At 40.4% G+C, this 18,382-nt stretch overlaps 2 protein-coding genes across 5 annotated transcripts in view; both read right to left on the reverse strand.

Annotated features, from left to right (window-relative positions):
* The window catches only part of myo9ab (myosin IXAb), a 106,883-nt gene extending 97,032 nt beyond the window's left edge, over positions 1–9,851 (reverse strand). Inside the window, exon 1 of one of the 2 annotated variants that reach the window (XM_053641523.1) lies at positions 9,331–9,851. The gene's annotated coding sequence lies outside the window, so the exon portion shown is untranslated. Of the gene's footprint in view, positions 1–8,931; positions 9,278–9,330 lie in introns of those variants that run through there. The other variant, XM_053641521.1, reaches the window with a different exon arrangement.
* Positions 9,852–16,154: 6,303 nt separating this feature from the next.
* LOC128618107 (GRAM domain-containing protein 2A) overlaps positions 16,155–18,382 on the reverse strand; it is a 36,550-nt gene continuing 34,322 nt past the window's right edge. For all 3 annotated transcript variants that reach the window (XM_053641528.1, XM_053641529.1, XM_053641530.1), the window contains one exon: positions 16,155–17,480. In XM_053641528.1, coding sequence (XP_053497503.1) covers positions 17,477–17,480 — 4 coding nt within the window. In that variant the 3' untranslated portion in view covers positions 16,155–17,476. The remainder of the gene's footprint in view (positions 17,481–18,382) is intronic.

Raw genomic sequence — 18,382 nt, forward strand, 5'->3', positions numbered from 1 at the left:
AGCCAATCACTGATCACCATTCCTCACAACAGCCAATCACTGATCACCATTCCTCACAACAGCCAATCACTGATCACCATTCCTCACAACAGCCAATCACTGATCACCATTCCTCACAATGGCCAATTACTGTTCAGCATATCTCACAACAGCCAATCACTGATCACCATTCCTCACAATGGCCAATTACTATTCAGCATATCTCACAACAGCCAATCACTGATCACCAATCCTCACAACAGCCAATCACTGATCACCATTCCTCACAATGGCCAATTACTGTTCAGCATTCCTCACAAAGGTCAATTACCGTTCACCATTGTTCCTAATGACCAATCACCCAGCGTTATTGTTCCTAATGGCCAATCACTCATCATTATTGTTCATAATGTCCACTCATCGTTATTATTCCTAATGTCCAATCACTGATCACCATTTTTCCTAATGTCCAATCACCCATCATTATTGTTTCTAATGTCCAATCACCCATCATTATGCTTCCTAATGTCCAATCACTGATCAGCATTGTTCCTAATGTCCAATCACTGATCACCAATGTTCCTAATGTCCAATCACTGTTCTCCATTGTTCCTAATGTCCAGTCACAGTTCTCCATTGTTCCTAATGTCCAATCACTATTCTCCATTGGTCCTAATGTCCAATCAATGTTCTCCATTGCTCCTAATATCCAATCACTGTTCACCATTGTTCCTAATGGACATTATTCCTAATAGCCAATCACTCAAAGAGAAATTCCTTCTATAAGAAAAAAATCGATCATTTTCTATTCTGATAAAACTCTATTCTGTTTTATGATCCTCTATTCTAAATGTCTTCAGAAAATCTTCCTTCTTCATATACCCTAATTTACAATTTGCAAATGATCACGAAGAAACCTTGACTATGCAAATCAGCCTATGACGTCATCTAGCAACTTTTGTGCGTGCATCAGCTACTTTCCTCTGAAAAGAGTTGGCAAGATGGAATGTAAAACATCTGTTAATTGAATGCTTTAAATGTATGAATGTGTTGAGGCAGAGATCACTGCAACAAACACACACTTATTTGCTAACAATAGCTCTATCTGCTGACTGTACAGTTAACGTCGACTCAAATTTATCATATATAAATGTTTTGCTTTGCCCCAACAAGACGCAAATTACATTTTGTTTTATCAGGTATTTTGATAATGGCAGATTAAACGTTTTAAACAAAATTTGGATATAACAGGCACTCTCATTACACACTGGAATCATTTACACATTTACCTTTTTATGGGTGTAAAAGCCTGTAGTCTTTTTTTTTTTTAACCATTTCCTTCATATGCATTTCCTTCTGTATTTAGCCTATTAGCTCAAGGGATGGAAGAATGGATGCTGTTACAGGACAGACTGCAGCTGAACTGAACTCAGTCTGTGTTTACTGCAACAAACACAATGCCACGCTCTGGATTTTAGTGACAGGACAGAATGAGAGAGGGCTTGGCATTACTGTCTGACTGCAGCTTTGAGCAAATCGTCTTAGGAGACAGAGAGCAAAAGACAGGGAAAGACAGACAGTACTGCAGAGAGACAGAAACGTCAACCACACCCTGTCTGTCCCACTGTCCCTGTAATCACACTCATTTCAACACATGCGAGTGTGTATGGGTGTGTGTCGAGGGGGTTAAAAAGAGGAATTCATTCAAATAGAGCTACAACAATTAAATTGATAAAATCAATAATAATGGAGGATGAAAATCGTTGTCAATGAATCTCATTATGGATTAGTCGGTCTGCGTGCGGCACGGGGTGCATTTCCTCACTACGTTACTTTTGTTCCGAAAACACGCTTCGGAAAGTAAATACTAAAATTATGCCCCAAATGACATACTATACACTTACACTATGCACTGTGTGCTCTACCGTCTAGTGTATGAATTTTAGAAAGGTAATATCATCTCAAATATATCACTAGCAGATTTTTTTGACTAACCAGAAGTATCAGCCGTTTCCTAGTCGACGGCGCATGATGTCATACGCACGCTAGCATTAGCAGACACCCGAGTCACCGATAATGACTTTTCTTCAGTTTACTGTTTATGTCAACGTTACCTTTTATAAAAAGTAATGCATAAATACTATTATATAATATAAACTTCTTTATTAATTTAAATTATATATAAGTATTTATGCATAATTTTTTAAGGATGCACAAAAAGCACTGAATTAAACTACAGTCCTAAATGAATAATATATATTCTGGTGTGTGTGTGTGTGTGTGTGTGTGTGTGTATGTGTATTGGGTTCTTTTCAGTCTTATATAACTGGACAAACAGTTGTGTAAAGTTTTAGTCTTTAAAGTAAAGTTTCTATTTGTAACGCTCAGTTTGTGGATTTTATTTTAAATAAACGGAAAAATGGTACTGAAAGTTTGCCCCGCCTCATCCGATTAATCGAAGAAAAAAAAAGAAAAAAAGAAAAAAAAAATCGGCCAACTAATCGATTATGAAAATAATCGTTACTTGCAGCCCTACATTCAAATAATTAATACTTCATAATCGAGTGTTTCTCCTTCTTAAAATTGCAACAAGTGGAATAACAACACCTAATCATAAGATAATTGTCATTTATCTTTCAAATATTTGAGCGTATGTAAATTACACAGATGGAGAAAGAGAGCACGAAAGACAGCAGAAACAGATCTGACCAGACACACCTGTATTCAAACATCCAGTCAGACACACACACACAGACTGAAACTTAATCAAGACAAATTGTGGGAACTGAATGCAATATTGGAATTACAGGCTGCACACAGTCATTCAGTATTCTGTGAAGCAATGTGTTATTTTAGAAAATGAATCATTATGAGCCAGAAAGACTCAGAAAGCTTTATATTAGGAACGAACAGTCATACACCGATGAGCCAAAACATTACGACCAGATCATTATGCAAGTTGCGAGGTGGAGCCGACGCCGATCGAACGTGTTGTTCGGACTTGCACGTCCCGCATATGCTTGATCGGACTGAGATCTGAGGAATTTGGAGGCCAAGGAAACACCTTGAACTCTTTGTCCTTTGCCCCAAACCATTCCCAAACAATCTGTGCAGTGTTGCAGGGCGCATTATCCTGCTGAAAGATGCCACTGGTCCCACAATTTTTTAGGTAGGTTACACATGTCAAATTGACATCTATATGATTGCCCGGAGCCAGGGTTTGGCAGCAGAACATTGCCATTGGGAGGGAGGGAGGGAGGGGGAAAACATGCAAAACACAACAAAGACACAAACCAGAGCTCAGATTTAAATCAGGGTCCCTGGATGCTGAGATGTTGCACCATGGTGCCACCCAAAATAATCTTACCTAAATTAAATGTGAATAATAAATTCAGCTGCCACAATAAAAACGCTGCGGTGCCACAACATAATGACAGAAAAGGTCCTTCAACATTAAACTGTTTTCTCGGAAAAAACTTGACAGACTTTAATACTAGCACACAGCCATCACATTTCCATAGTGCCTGCACAAAATATCAGGAGTACTTTGGATATTCTGACTCCAATAGCAGAAAGTGATATTCAGTGTTGCATATACATATAATCCAGAACTGGTATAACTACTAGTCCCTTGTGTACGACAAAGAAAGTGATGCTAATGCAAATCTCAATTTTAGTGTATATATATATATATATATATATATATATATATATATATATATATATATATATATATATATTATATAGAATGTAATATACTCGAAGTTGAAAATTCTCTGGATTAAATAAATGAGACATTTTCATTCATTCATCCATTGTCAATAAGAGCTTCAATCTGGTCAGGGTGGCGGTGGAATCCGGAGCCTATCCTGGGAAAACTGGACGTGAGGTGGGAACACACCGTGGATGGAACACCAAGCACACACACATTCACACCAATTTGGAGTAGTTTATCCAGAAATCCATGCACACATGGCCAAATAAATCAATATCTGCTCATTCATATATCTGGCATACTGCACCCTGCCTAAGTGCAGGGACAAAGATTTTGGTCCTGCCTAAACCTAACATTGAACTGGACTCCTAAAAGGAAAAAAATTAGTGGTTTTGCATCCGGCTAAGCCGCACCTAACAACGCCCATGTTCAGGACTCAAACCTGGATGTGGGAGCACGGAGGTAGCCTCAGACGGACAGATGAATGTCTAAAACAGGAGCAGACAGTCATCCATCTCTGATGTCCTCAGAAATCCAGGACAGCATTCAATTAGACAGCAAAACGCACATGGTTGTCTTTTTACATCGGGCACGAATGTCAAATTACAGACAAGGATGAAATCCCTTGTAGATTGTACAAGGAGATCTAATTACAGACAAAAGTGGACAGCTGATGCAAGAGCAGGAACTCATGTATGCAGGGTTCACTGTCCGTTCCATCAGGTAAAAATAGACAGGCGCTGCTTGCCAAGACGGACGAACGGTAACGCACTCCGCGGAGAGTTTTCTATCAATTAGATTCTCATTTAAAATTTTTACAGATTGAGTCCTTCGGCTTGAATGAGGTGGACACAGTGACAGGATTTACCAGGAGGTCTTCCTCAGGGAACAACAAAAAAACCCCACGTCACTGCTCAGACATTATCGGTGAAGTCAGCAACACTAATAGCACGTTGCTAATTTGAAGCTGTGCATTCGCCTACTGAATAGTCTGCAGTTGTGCTTAAGTAAGAGCATTTATCCAGCTTATGCTCTCCTGCTCTAGTTTTACTGTCAACCCTACAAACAGCTCCATCAATCAAGGCTAAATGTGTTTCAGTACAGGGACAAGGTAGCACTGACCTCTGCATAGTCAGCATATGTTTCCTCTTTGTAGAACAATTCAACGCTGACAAGTGAATGCAAACATCTTTAAACAAATTGATACAGCATCCAGTTTTATCTCAATTTATTCTAATAACACGTACTGTAGGACGTTACTGTAAAGCCCAGGCCACAAACGTTATTATTTGGTCATATTCTTTAACAAATTCTGTCCTCGCTGTTCTGTTGAGTGCAGCTACATTTCACACACGGTTCACACACATGACTCTGTACGCACATGGTATGCCAGGATGTGGGATAGGTCCAGCTATAAAAACTGGGCCTTCATCTTGAAGATGAAATATGTCAGAACAGAACAGATGCTCGGCTGACTTCAAAAGCCTACTGAATGTGAACACGTGTATTTACAGAGAGTGGGTTTGGTGAACTACTACAGCCTTTTACACACTCTTTCAGACCTTCTAAAGATCATCTAATGAATACGCTTACTACACAGAGTGTGACGTATCCAAATCAAGTGATCTGGTAGAATATATGTTTTTCTTTTCTTAACAATCGACAGTTTTCGCGTCTTAAGCTAAGGTCATGGAGAACTCATTCTCTCGGAACTGACTACATCCTAAACGCCGCCGTTAATCTGACGAAAACCCCACTCCAGATTTCCCACAGTTCTTTCGTTTCTGAATCGCTCCAGTTTTCAGGCATTTCTCTTGTTCTTCTCCTTCGTTGACTTTCTCCTGATTTCACTGGGCTCACATTGCCATTGTGATCATGTTTTAATCAGACAAAATCAAGCAAACTCCACAATCTTTGGAGGAGCTTGCAATTTTTCAAAAATGACAGCAGATTTGGGCCAAGACGTGTCGTGTGATGTCATTCAGTCATGTGATTTTGAACAGTAAAAGTTCTCATTTACCAGCAAGCATCACCGCGAAAAACTATTTCGTGCAATTGCGATTTCGCCAACTTAAGGCAGCAGCAAAATTAAGCATTTGTGGCCGCGACAATCACGAAAAGCTCCGAAATCCTATACGGACTGATTAAATAAGCCACCTCAAAGCTTTACATCTTACCTGGTGGAGTATCGGCTTCTGCTCAAACCAATGCCCCCTGCTGATACTTTCCAGGGAACAGTACTTGGTCTCGTCCTGGTGATTGAAATCCGGGGGTTTTCAATTCTGGCTCGTGTTCAGACTTAACCTCTTCCTGATTAATGTACTATCTGGACGCAATAAGATTTTTGCACATACACCTCTATTAAGTACTGTAATGTTACCAGAGGACATGTGTTCATGAAAACAGGACAATGCATACTACATACACCTCATTTTAATACTAACTCATCGCTTTGTCCTTTATTGTAGGTCTTGAAGTTCAGTGAATTGGGATTGATCATTAGTAGGTCACGTGACCATAAAGTGTGTAGGTTGTACCTGTGCTAGGAACGTAATGACCGGCTTAAAACCCCTGGAAGTGTCGCTTCTCTGACACATCATTTTAAACGCTGTCTAGATTTGATTGTTTTATTGTTCATTTTAAACTCAAGTCAATACCTTCGGTATGGTTTTGGTGGGAGATGACAGAAGAGGGCGCTTCCTGGAGTGATGTTATACTGAAGAAAAAGCCTCTTTCCTAAAGGATATAATGGATTCAATAATCAGTTTGGATGGGAAATACTCTATATGGCCGAACGTTTGTGGACACCTGACTACTATCACACCCGTATGTGCTTGCTGAACAGCCCATCTTTGCTGTTATATAACTTCCACTCTTCTGGGAAGGCTTTCCACTAGATTTTGGAGTGTAACCGTGGCAATTTTTTGCTCCCCACATTCCAGTTCATCCCAAAGGTGTTCAGCTGGGTTTAGGTCAGGGCTCTGTGCAGGACACTCGAGTTCTTCCAGTCCAGCCTTGGCAAACCATGTCTTCATGGAGCTCGCTTTGTGTACAGGGGCACTGTCATGCTGGAACATGTTTGAGCCTCTTAGTTCCTGTGAAGGGAAATTGTAATGCTACAACATACAAAGACCTTCTAGACAATTGTGTGTTTCTTCAGTTTGGGCAAGAACCACATACTGTATGTGTTTGAAGGTCAGGTGTCCATAAACACTTGGCCATACAGTGTATATTACCAGGGCATATCATATTTCTACTGGTCATTTTAAAGAAGGTAAAAATACATTGCAACTTTACAGACGTGTACACACACCCAATCCATGAAATTTACTATCATCACCAATATGGACATAACCTCCTACGTAATCCCAGAGAAATCTGGTAACCATCACATTTCCCCACCTCCTCATGTAAGACGAGTCGAATCCAGATAGACGTTAAGTGCTGTTAAACTCACATGTGAAAGTACACGTGAGAAAACAGGCTTATGACTGACATTTGCACTGAGAGGGCTTTCTTTTAAGAAGCGTCAGATTTCTGGTCAGACCATAATGAAGCTGAACTGTAGTGTACCTGCTTTTATTAGCTGAACCTCGCCTCTACACTGAAAGCCTGTTTCCAAACTGAATCAGTCTCTAGAAATGGTCCACACAGAAGCTGACCTTATCCTTGATGTGTAGGCAGGCTACATGTGTATGCCTCCATTTATAACCCAGCTCCAAGAACACACACACACACACACACACACACACACACACACACACACTGTGTGCATTAATACTGAGTGAATGGCTCGAGGTCCTACATGAAGCAATGACCATGAGCAGCGTCATGCCTAAATCAGCTGAGTTGACTATTTTCAATGGATCTAATTAATGTCTTGCCTACACCTAAATCTAACGCTAACCTTTTCAGCTCTTTTGGTTTTTAAATGAAAACAGGCTATAACAAGCATTAAAATATAAGAAGGAGTGAGAATTCATAGATGTGCACTGTCAGATATTCCTATCTGTGTGAGGACATTTGGTCCCCATCATGATATAACAACAACAACAACAACAACAACAACATGTCCCCCTACTCACACACACTCTCATATTCTCTCTCATACACACACACACACATTTGTCTTACTATCCTTCTAAGGACCTTCCACCCTGCTGGAAAAAAATCCCCCAATAGAAACCATCACAGAAATGGTTTCCACTACAAATACCATTACAAACCGTCAGCTAACCATTAAAACCGTTACCATTCCTGGTCCTTAACGGTATCCACTAGACATAACATGCCACAAATAGAAGGCACCAAATGACCAGTAGAGACCCAAACGGACCATTATAGTTTCCATTCAAACCAATACAATTCAGATTATAGCCATTAAAACCATTACAAATTCATCAGGGATTCGCATAACTATTAATACAGCTAACTGATGCTACACCTACACCTCAATCCAACTCGAACCTTTTCGGCGCTTCTGGTTTTGAAATGAAAATAAGCTACAAGAAGCATTCGAACGCCGGTTTGAAAATGTAATTCAATTACAAGTACGGCTGTGCTCAAGTCAAGTCAGGATAATTCGCCAGAACACTCGACCAATGTCCCCGCAAGGTCAGAACCGTCAGATATTCCTATGCTTCTGAGGACCATGATATAATAAAATCATGTCACCCTACACGCTCTCTCTCTCTCTCTCTCTCTCTCTGGACTCGAATAGGCCATTCTGGCTTTATTAAAGCCGTATTGCATTGGCATTATGGAGACATGCAGCTTCCTGTCCCTCATAGCTGAGCTGACAGGAGCTTTCCCTCAATACATACAAATGCACGGCGTTTCTAATCCACGTCAGAGCCCAATGGAAAGGAACAGCAGTGCATATTCGTGCAAACCTAACAATAAGGTCATAAATGCGCGCATTACAATGCAAACATTGTCTTCCTCAATGTATACCGCCTGCATCACATCTGCTGGGGGAGGAGGGGGAGGAGGGGGGGGGCGTGACTGCGTATGTTCTGGAGGACAAACAAACAAACAAACAAACAAATCCGCCTAATAACGCCTTATAACCTACAGCCTGTGTTAGCTTAGCATGCTGAACGAGTGTCTCTGTCATTCATGATGCTCCTCAACGCCAACGCACAACGACTCTGCAGTGATACTGAGCTCATCCATTACCCAGGCTTATTCTAGCCTCCTAGAGGAGTCTGAATACAAAGCAATGGCCGGGGTGTTACCTTGTAAATGTAACGCAGTGAACGCTGTTACAGGAACAGGATGTCTTCAGTCAGGTCGGAGAGAGCCGCAAGGATTCCGCAATACACAGAAGAAGAAGAAGAAGAAAAAAAACACTCAAGATGGTTTAATAATAAATAATACAGGATAAATAATAAACTCACGCCTCCATGCTTTTGGAATAAAGACTACAGAGGTCAGGGTGTAAAGCCGAGCGGAGAAGAAGAAGAAGAAGAAGAAGGAGGAGGAGGAGGAGAAGAAAGCAGGCGCCTCTGAGCGCTTTGACAGAAACCAGACCACATTTAAAGAAAACTTCCAGCTTCTCAGTTCCTCAGAGTGCGTGTTTCTGTTCCTCGTTTCTACTCGTTTCTTTCTGGCTGTCGTTAAAAATATCCCCTTACCTTCAGTGTGTCCGGTTCCGCTCCGGTGTCACCTCTGTAGCGGATAGAGACGCACGCGCCGCGCTGAATAATAATAATAATAATAATAATAATAATAATAATAATAATAATAAATAAAACGTTTCGTTTGCAGGTCGCGTTTTGAAACAATTCCCCTGATAAGATAAAATAAGATAAGATAAAATAAGATAAGATAAGGGGGTTAATGTTGTCTTCTCTCTCCAGGTCAGGTTACAGTTGAGAAGCTCGGTCTCTCTATACAGTGATGCTCGGGGCAGAAATGTGCGCGTGGTGGTGGTGGTTTTTGTTTTTGTTTTGTTTTTTTTAACATCAGCGTGACGTGTGCGCGCTTCATTGAGAGACGGGAGCGCGCGTGAGCTATGGGAAGGGAGGGGTGCAAGGAGGCTGATAATGCGACAACAGCACAGCTGTAAAAATAGATTAAGTACTTGATATGAGGTACTTGGGTTTTTTTTTTGTCTGTCCAAAAAATTTCATTGAACACTCGTTTAAATAGACCACGCCCCCTGCAACTACATATAGTTTGCTCCATATGGGGGGGGGGGTTACAGAAATTCTAACGGTTTCCACTACAAAAGCCATTACAAACCAGCAGATAACCATTACAACCATTACCATTGTTGGTGCTTAATGGTATCCACTAGACCAGTGGTGACCAACCCTCTTCCTTAAGATCTGCCTTCCTGCAGGTTTCATCTCCAACCAAAATATAAAGCATCTGTTTTAGTTGATCAAGAACTTATTAAGGCGATGATGAGATGGTCAGGTGGGCACGATTATGGTTGGAGGTAAAGTCTTCAGGAAGGTAGAGCTCTAGGAACAGGGTTGGTGAGCATTGCACTTGACAAACCATGCTACCAGTCACCAGTAGAGGCCTACAGGGACCATTACAGTTTCTATTAAAACCTATACAATTCCTGTTATAACCATCCATTCATCCATCTTCTATACCGCTTATCCTTCCTTCAGGGTCACGGGGAAACCTGGAGCCTATCCCAGGGAGCATCGGGCACAAGGCGGGGTACACCCTGGACAGGGTGCCAATCCATCGCAGGGCACAATCACATACACTCTCACACACCCATTCATACACTATGGACACTTTGGTCATGCCAGTCAGCCTACCATGCATGTCTTTGGACTGGGGGAGGAAACCGGAGTACCCTGAGGAAACCGCCGCAGTACGGGGTGAGGCGAACGTGCTAACCACTAAGCCACCGTGCGCCCCTGTTATAACCATTAAAACCATTATAACATTTTATGAGGGTTTCTATTGTTTGTTTGTTTTTCCAGCAGGGATTTCACTTTGCTGGGGAGGAATGAATAATCGGCCGATTATTGGCGGTGCTGTGGTTTTTGTAAGGTACAGGTTCCCAACCCTGGACCTGGAGTACCCGACTGTTCTACACATTTTAGTGTTTTCTCTGCTCTCCCAAAACACACCTGTTGAAAACCAGTGCTGTTGAAAAATAATGGTTCAGTGAACTGCTAACCCGCCTTCGTGCTATTTGTTTGCTGTTGATGTTCACTATGATCTTTGTGGAACGTTTTGAAACCTCAGGTACGCTGCTGAATTAATTTAATTAAGCAACATATTCCCAGAGTTCATCTTGTTTTTATATGGCAAAAAGTATGTGGACCTCTCGTATGTGGTTCTTCCCCAAACTGCTGTCATAACGTTGGAAGCACAAAATTGTATAGAATGTCTTTGTATGCTATAGCATTACAATTTTCCTTCAGTGGAACTAAGAGGCTCAAACATGTTCCAGCAAGACAATCCACCTGTACACAAAGTGCGCTCTATGAAGAAGTTGGACTGGAAGAACTCGAGTGTCCTGCACAGAGCCCTGACCTCAAACCCACTGAACACCTTTGGGATGAACTGGAACGCTGAGTGCTCCCCAGACCTCCCCACCTAACATCAGTACCTGATCTCACTAATGCTGTTGTAGCTGAATGAACACAAATCCCCACAGCCACGATCCAAAATCTAGTGGAAAGCCTTCCCAGAATAGTGGAGGTTATTATAACTACAAAGTGGGACTAAATCTGGAATGTGATGTTCAACAAGCACATATAGTCAGGTGTCCACAGACCTTTGGCCATATAAATATATCATTTATTAATTTCCATTAACTGCTTTATCCTGGTCAGGGTTTTCATTCTGAAGAATAGCGCCGAATCCCATGACACATGCCTCTATTTTTGGGAAATGCCTTGCAACTCCCAATCTATAGTCTGAATAGCCCTTAGTTACATAGATACATCTCAGGTCCGACGTATGTATACGTCTTTCATTCATTCTGAATCCCGAAATGTCCTGCATTTTACACGCCAACCATGGTGCAACCTGCCCAACGTGTTTTATTGAGTGGATTAATTCGCTTTCACGGACAACAGACAAATGTGCAAGTAAGTGGAAACATTATTTTTTTGTCAAGGACACAAATACGATATATTACATGATCATATACTTTGTTTAGTCTGTATTAATGCTCCAGCCTATCTAGCGGTATACTATATATATATATAGTCTACTCAGATGCCACAGCACTGTTGAATGCTCAATTCTGATTGGTCAGAAGGTGTTCATTAACGTTCTATAACAGCATTCTTCATTATCTTCATAAACATTAATTACGTAATCTTTGTAAATGTGCTATTTGTTACACTGTTTTACTTTTCCCTCCCTCTAAATAGCTGGTCATTTTCAAATGCATATCAGTGTTTTTAAGCAATGGACCACTAAATGCCCACATTGACCCACTCTAAAGTGTTTTATTGGTGCTATAAACGTTAACATGGCAGCGCTGGTGAAATATCAGTGCACATTTTAGAGGGTGTTCATCACCCAGAGCATGGCATCATGCCAGACGAGTAATCTAGGAGCAGTGCTGCAAGCCGAGATACTATTCATTTCCAAATTATGAGACAAAAGTAACTTCTTCAGCTATTTCTGTCCATACCCGAGAACGTTTGTTTGTGAATCCCATTACCTGGGAACGTGTGTTTGTGAATCCCGTTTAAATACAGCCTAAGTAACTTTTTCCTACACAAGATTTATGAGCTGGATCTAAGCATTAGCTCATGAAATGCTGGCTGTCCCTGATGCCAAGATAACATCTAGTTTATTTTTTTTTTTTTGATCTTGAGAGAAGGTTCGTCTAAAGGCTGAGCATAAAATGAGAAAGGACAGAAATCCAGTCCATGAATTCAAATCAGGCAGTAAAATAAACAAGGTGTCTAGCACTTAGTGAATAGAGATTTATGGAATATGGATTTGAAGAACTGGTACACATTAAGCACTCGTAAACAAAAGAAAAGCTTAGGTATAAGTACTGTATATACAGGATATAATTATAAACACATGAGGACATCAGGCTTCCTTAAGACAAGGAAGATATTCCTCAAGGATTCTTCTTTGGTATATCATTACATGAGGTGAAGTAAATCATTCTCACACGAATACACCATCATTCAAAGTGACACATAGGACTAGAGTACAACAGAAATACAGTGTTAATACAACGTGTAAAATGAGTGAGGGATGATTGGACCGAGCTGAACCACATCTGTTCTACGGCACAGAGAGATCACACGATGACAATATGATTACAGTCTCACTGATGCTACATCTTTGATTTAACTTCTATGCTACCACATTGGAAAGCACTATAATTATACCCAAAATACTCTATAAAAATAACTTTTTCTTTTTTTTTTTTGCAAAATGACTTTACTGAGAAACATTTTCAAACGTTTCAGCATTAGCTGGAGTTGGATTATTCCAGCCTCTTGGACAGGTAATGAAGATTACTTGCTTTTTCACATAAACTGCATCGAAAGCAAACGATTTTTGACCCTTTCCAGGAGTTGAATGCAAAAAATAACAAATAAAAAAGGTTTAAGATAACTCATTAGAAGTGTTCAGATACGTCATAATACTGATTTTAGGACATGATGTTCAGATTCGCATTTGTTTATGAGGGTGAATTGAAAGACTTGCAGGAGTGCCGGGTTCAAAGCAGATTAAACGGCAGAATGTCTGGTGATGTTTCCTCTTTTATCTTTTCACAAAGTTTGCAACTTACTCCACCCAAGCTTGTTGTGTGTGTGTGTGTGTGTGTGTGTGTACCTGTAGTCCACTTTTAACTCACCAGCATGATTCTGCCCTACCAGACAGAAAAACTTTCTGTACCCAAGCACCACAGATTCACAGTGTAGTGTTATAATACACTTCCAGGTTTTTATTTTAGGCTGGAACTGAAAACCATTTCTAGAAAGAAGAAAACAAGCTTCAGCTTCAAAAAGTTTCAATGAGCTATTCTTCCTCTGTGTTTAGGTCGTCACTTTTGTATTAGAACAGCAAAGAACATTTAAAAAAAACCCAAAAAAACATATATTATATTTTTTATAAGCAATATACTGTTTATACTAAGGGTGACATATTAAAGGAAAAACCTGCATAAAGTGTCTAAGTCACCATAATTGCACCACACACACATACACACACATACACACAAACACACTTGCATATAGGGGCAATTTAGCATAGCCAATGTGCCTACCTGCATGTTTTTGGACAATGGGAGGAACCTGGAGAAGCGGGAGCAAACCCATGCACACACAGAATGAACGCTGGCATGTGTGTTTATAATATGATTGATTTTATTATACTTGGAATGGATGAGTATCGTTCTGGCATTCTAGTTATCTTACTTTCAACTGTGTCATTATTAATACATTTGCACTGTATTTGAAAGATTCTATGGATTAAAAAGCTGAGATATTGTGTAAGTCATGTATATAAGTATTCTTTTTAAGCATCTCCGTGTCAAGCTCTCCAACTATTATCAGCAGATTAAGTGCTACTGCGATCCAAAGATCCCTACAATCTCGAAACAGCACTTTATTCGACATGGTTTTCCTTTTTAACGCTACACCTGTAACAAAGCTGAAAAACCTGAAAGGCGATTTGAAATGGTATAAAATACGAAGATGCTTCTTATCTTAGAATATAAAACAAAACACGTCATGTGTATTGACGGGTATTACGTTGAGATTTCTAATCGGACATATCACTGGGCTTCTCTAGTGTAGTCTGTAGTCATGCTTGGAATGTTACAGTCATTGCAGTATCGTATATAATTAAAAACACAGCTCAAGAGAAGAAAAATATATATTCGAAAGAACCCAGCAAAGCAATAAAATTTTCAGGGTTCAAATCCCACCTTCTGCCCTCCCTGTGTGTGCAGAGCTTGCATGTTCTCCCCGTGCTTCGGGGATACTCTCCCCCAGTCCTAAGACATGTTGTAGGCTGATTGGCATCTCCAAATTGACCGTAGTGTGTGAATGCGTGTGTGATTGTGCGCTGCGACGGTCTGGCACCCCGTCCACCGTGTCCCCTGCATTGTACCCCAAGATCCATTGGATAGGCTCCAGGCTTGGATGGTTGGATGGATGGATGGATGAAAGTGTCTGTGTGTGTTTGCATGTCTGTGTGTGTTTGCAGTGCCCTCCACTAATATTGGCACCCTTGGTAAATATGAGCAAAGAAGCTCTTTAGTTCAAAACATTCACAAAAATACTCTGCGCTCATGGATACCAAACAACTGCAAACACAACACAGGTTTATCCAAAAATATCTTTGTTAAATATCGGTGTGCAATATTATTGGAAGGCACTGTATAGCACAAAGATGGCTCAGGGTTGCCACACATCTTTACCAGAAAACACTCCTTGATGTTTCCATGGCTTCAAAAAAAGCCACACTACTGCAAATGTAAGATGTTGACACTATTTAGAGCAGAGGTACTGAATTCTGCCTGCAACATGTCCTTTAAACCAACTCCTGCATGTTTTTACCCCATTGTTTTCACGTTAAACCAAAACTAACTACATTTGAATGTAATGATATTAGAGGCTAATGAAAGATCCCATGACTGTCCAAAAAAGCTAACTGACAAATTCCATGGAAACTCTAAACTCTATTATTTTTTACTACTTTTATTCTTATTTTTCTATTCCTATTGTATATATATATATATATTTAAGACATTTTTTTTTAAATTCTATTGCTATTTAATGTGTATTCTTTCCTATCTGTTTCTTGTGTAATTGAGCTGCTGTAACGAGGGAATTTCCCCAGTGTGGGATCAATAAAGTTGGTCTCCAGTTTGCTATTATGGTCACTTTTTAATAAATAGCATAAATAAATGGTTTCGTTACAGAATAATAGTGGCAGAAAACTCTTCTCCTTCTGACCAGAAAAGGTCCTGCTGGTATATTTGGTATTTAAGTGTCAGAGACATAATGCTACAGGAACAGACCTAGAACTAGACTTGGCAGCCAGCTGTGCATATGGTTGGGAAAAAGTCTGCAAGAATGAAATTGACTAGAAAGAAAATAAACATAATTATGGTTTAGATTACAAGCTCTTGCAAAATATTGGTAGGGATCTTAATATTATCCAGAGGGTAGAACAAGTTTCAATTCCAAACCACAGGAAGCAGCACCCCCTAAAGGACATGCTTAACAAAACACATAATAAAGAAAACAGCTGGAATATCTTCACAGAGTGGGAATGCAAGGTGAGAATGCAGTGATATAATATATGCATTAACGGTACTTTCTCTCCCCAGCTCCACAGAAAATAACACCTTTATCCGAGTCACCTTTGTGTGTATGCAATTGGAAGACCCGAGTATTAAAAAGACAGAAATGGGAATACATACAGCAGATATCCAAACAGAGAATTGAGATTTCCAGCATTGGTGGAAAAATGTTCAATAACACACACAGGAACAGGTTAAAACTGTTTATTGGTCAATGATGTCTAACTGCTGGGTCTGACAGTTAAAAAAAAAATCGATGCTGTACACTGTGAGCATGTATCCTTCTCGAAAAAAAAAACAACCAAATATCCAAAATATACAAAATATCCATCCATCCATTTTCTATACCTATACCTATCCATATCCCAGGGAGCATGGGGCACAAGGCAGGGTGCATCCTGGACAGGGTGCCAATCCATCACAGGACACAATCACACACTTTGGACACTCCAATCAGCCTGTCTACCATGCATGTTTTTGGACTGGAGGAAACCGGAGTACCCGGACGAAACCCCCGCAACACATGGAGAACATGCAAACTCAGCACACACTCGAACCCCCAACCCTGGAGGTGTGAGGCGAACGTGCTAACCACTAAGCCACCGTGTGCCTGTACAGAATATCACAAATAAATACAGTAAATCTGTACTAGAAAGCAAATTGCACCTATTCTCATTTAAACTGTGCTTTTCATTTACAATAAACCAAGCACTCCTAAGTCTTCTGAAATTTCAAGTATATCACTACGTACATATAACTTTTTCCTACAACAGAATGTAGTCAATCAAAAGCAAAGTTAACAGGCATATAATCATACAATGAAATGCTTCATGTCCGTTCGGTGGCATTACTGCCCCTATAATTTGGAATTGGCTTTCACAAAACGGTCCGAATCACACAAAACTTTCTTTATCCAACGACAGAACACACATCCCTGACTACACGCTGAAACGGCGTCCGTTTAAATCGTTTCACTCTTCCGTGCGTTCAAGACAAACCCATCTTTCTGTGGGTGAAAGGATCCGTCTTCACCTGAAATGCATTTCCTCACTACGTACGTTCCGAAACAAAGACCTTCCGTGTAACATCGCTCTTAAACAAACAAATCTCACCGGCACCACCGTGCTCACAGGTGAGCCTCATGAAATGACTGACATTTGATGAACGTTGAAGGAACTGACAGTGTGTCCGATTGTCCTCGGTCTCTCGGCCTCGCTGGTGTATGATGTCATTGAGTTCCCGTTGTGGAAAAGTCCGATAGCAAGCGCCATCAGCAAACTGCTCCTTAGTGATATTAACCCGTATCTTATACAGAAGACCTACTTTATGTGTTGAATATGTTCAGTCCAGGCAAGAAGGTAACAGCTGACAGCAGCATCGTTTATATTTCCCTCCTCTGCTGTTGCTCAGTAGTGGATCAGTAAAGATTCTGTCCAAGCCTCCACTAAGTGATTCTTTTCTATCTGCTAATGGCTACACTGGACAAGAGCAAAGCCGTTTTTAAACCTGTGTTACCTGTAGAAAAAACACACACACACACACACACACACAAAATTAGCATAGTGCATGTGACTCAACAGTGAAACCATGAGCTATTTATTCACTACATAGTGCACATACACTTTATTATTGTACACTTGCTCTTTCATGCAATTATCCAATCAGCCAATCATGTAGCAGCAGCACAATGCATAAAATCACGCAGATACAGGTGAAGAGCTTCAGTTAATGTTCACAACAAACATGAGAATGAAGGAAAAATATGTCATCTCAGTAAATTTGACCATGGCGTGACTGTTTGTGGCAGAAGGTCTGGTTTGCGGCTCACAGAAACTGGACATTTGGAAGATTGGAAGCAGACTGGAAAATGTTTGAAGTGATCATTAACTGAAGGTCTTATCCTGTATCACTGTGCTGATGTCACATGACTGGCTGATTGGATGTACAGGTGTTCCTAATTTAGTGGACGGTGATTGTATATAGTTCATTAAGGGCCATATTCAGAGCCAAGTTACCCTTGGGTATTAAGGCGTGTCTCAGTTACTTAAGCCCATTAACCTAATTCCTTCTGCGATATCGACTCAAGTGAGGAGCAGTGTAAGGATCGTGCCGCTGTCTAACAGTCTGATGTAACCACAATATGTCACGTTGATATTTATGTTTTGGGCTGTAAATACACTCATAAAACTATGGAATGTCATCTGAGAACATTGGAGTAGACAGGATCTTAAGGGGAGACAGTACTTGTCTTGGGGACAGAATGTTTTAATGGATAAAATTATGACCAACACAGCTATAAGCATAGCAGATGAGTGCTAGGTCAGCATTTCATTCAAACCATAGGCATGTTTTCTTTACAGGAGTGAGCAGCAAACTAACCAAAAAAATCGGCACTGTTTTATTATTACTGAAAAGAG

This window comes from Ictalurus furcatus, chromosome 14 (genome assembly GCF_023375685.1).
Source record: "Ictalurus furcatus strain D&B chromosome 14, Billie_1.0, whole genome shotgun sequence".
Classification (NCBI taxonomy): Eukaryota; Metazoa; Chordata; class Actinopteri; order Siluriformes; family Ictaluridae; genus Ictalurus; species Ictalurus furcatus.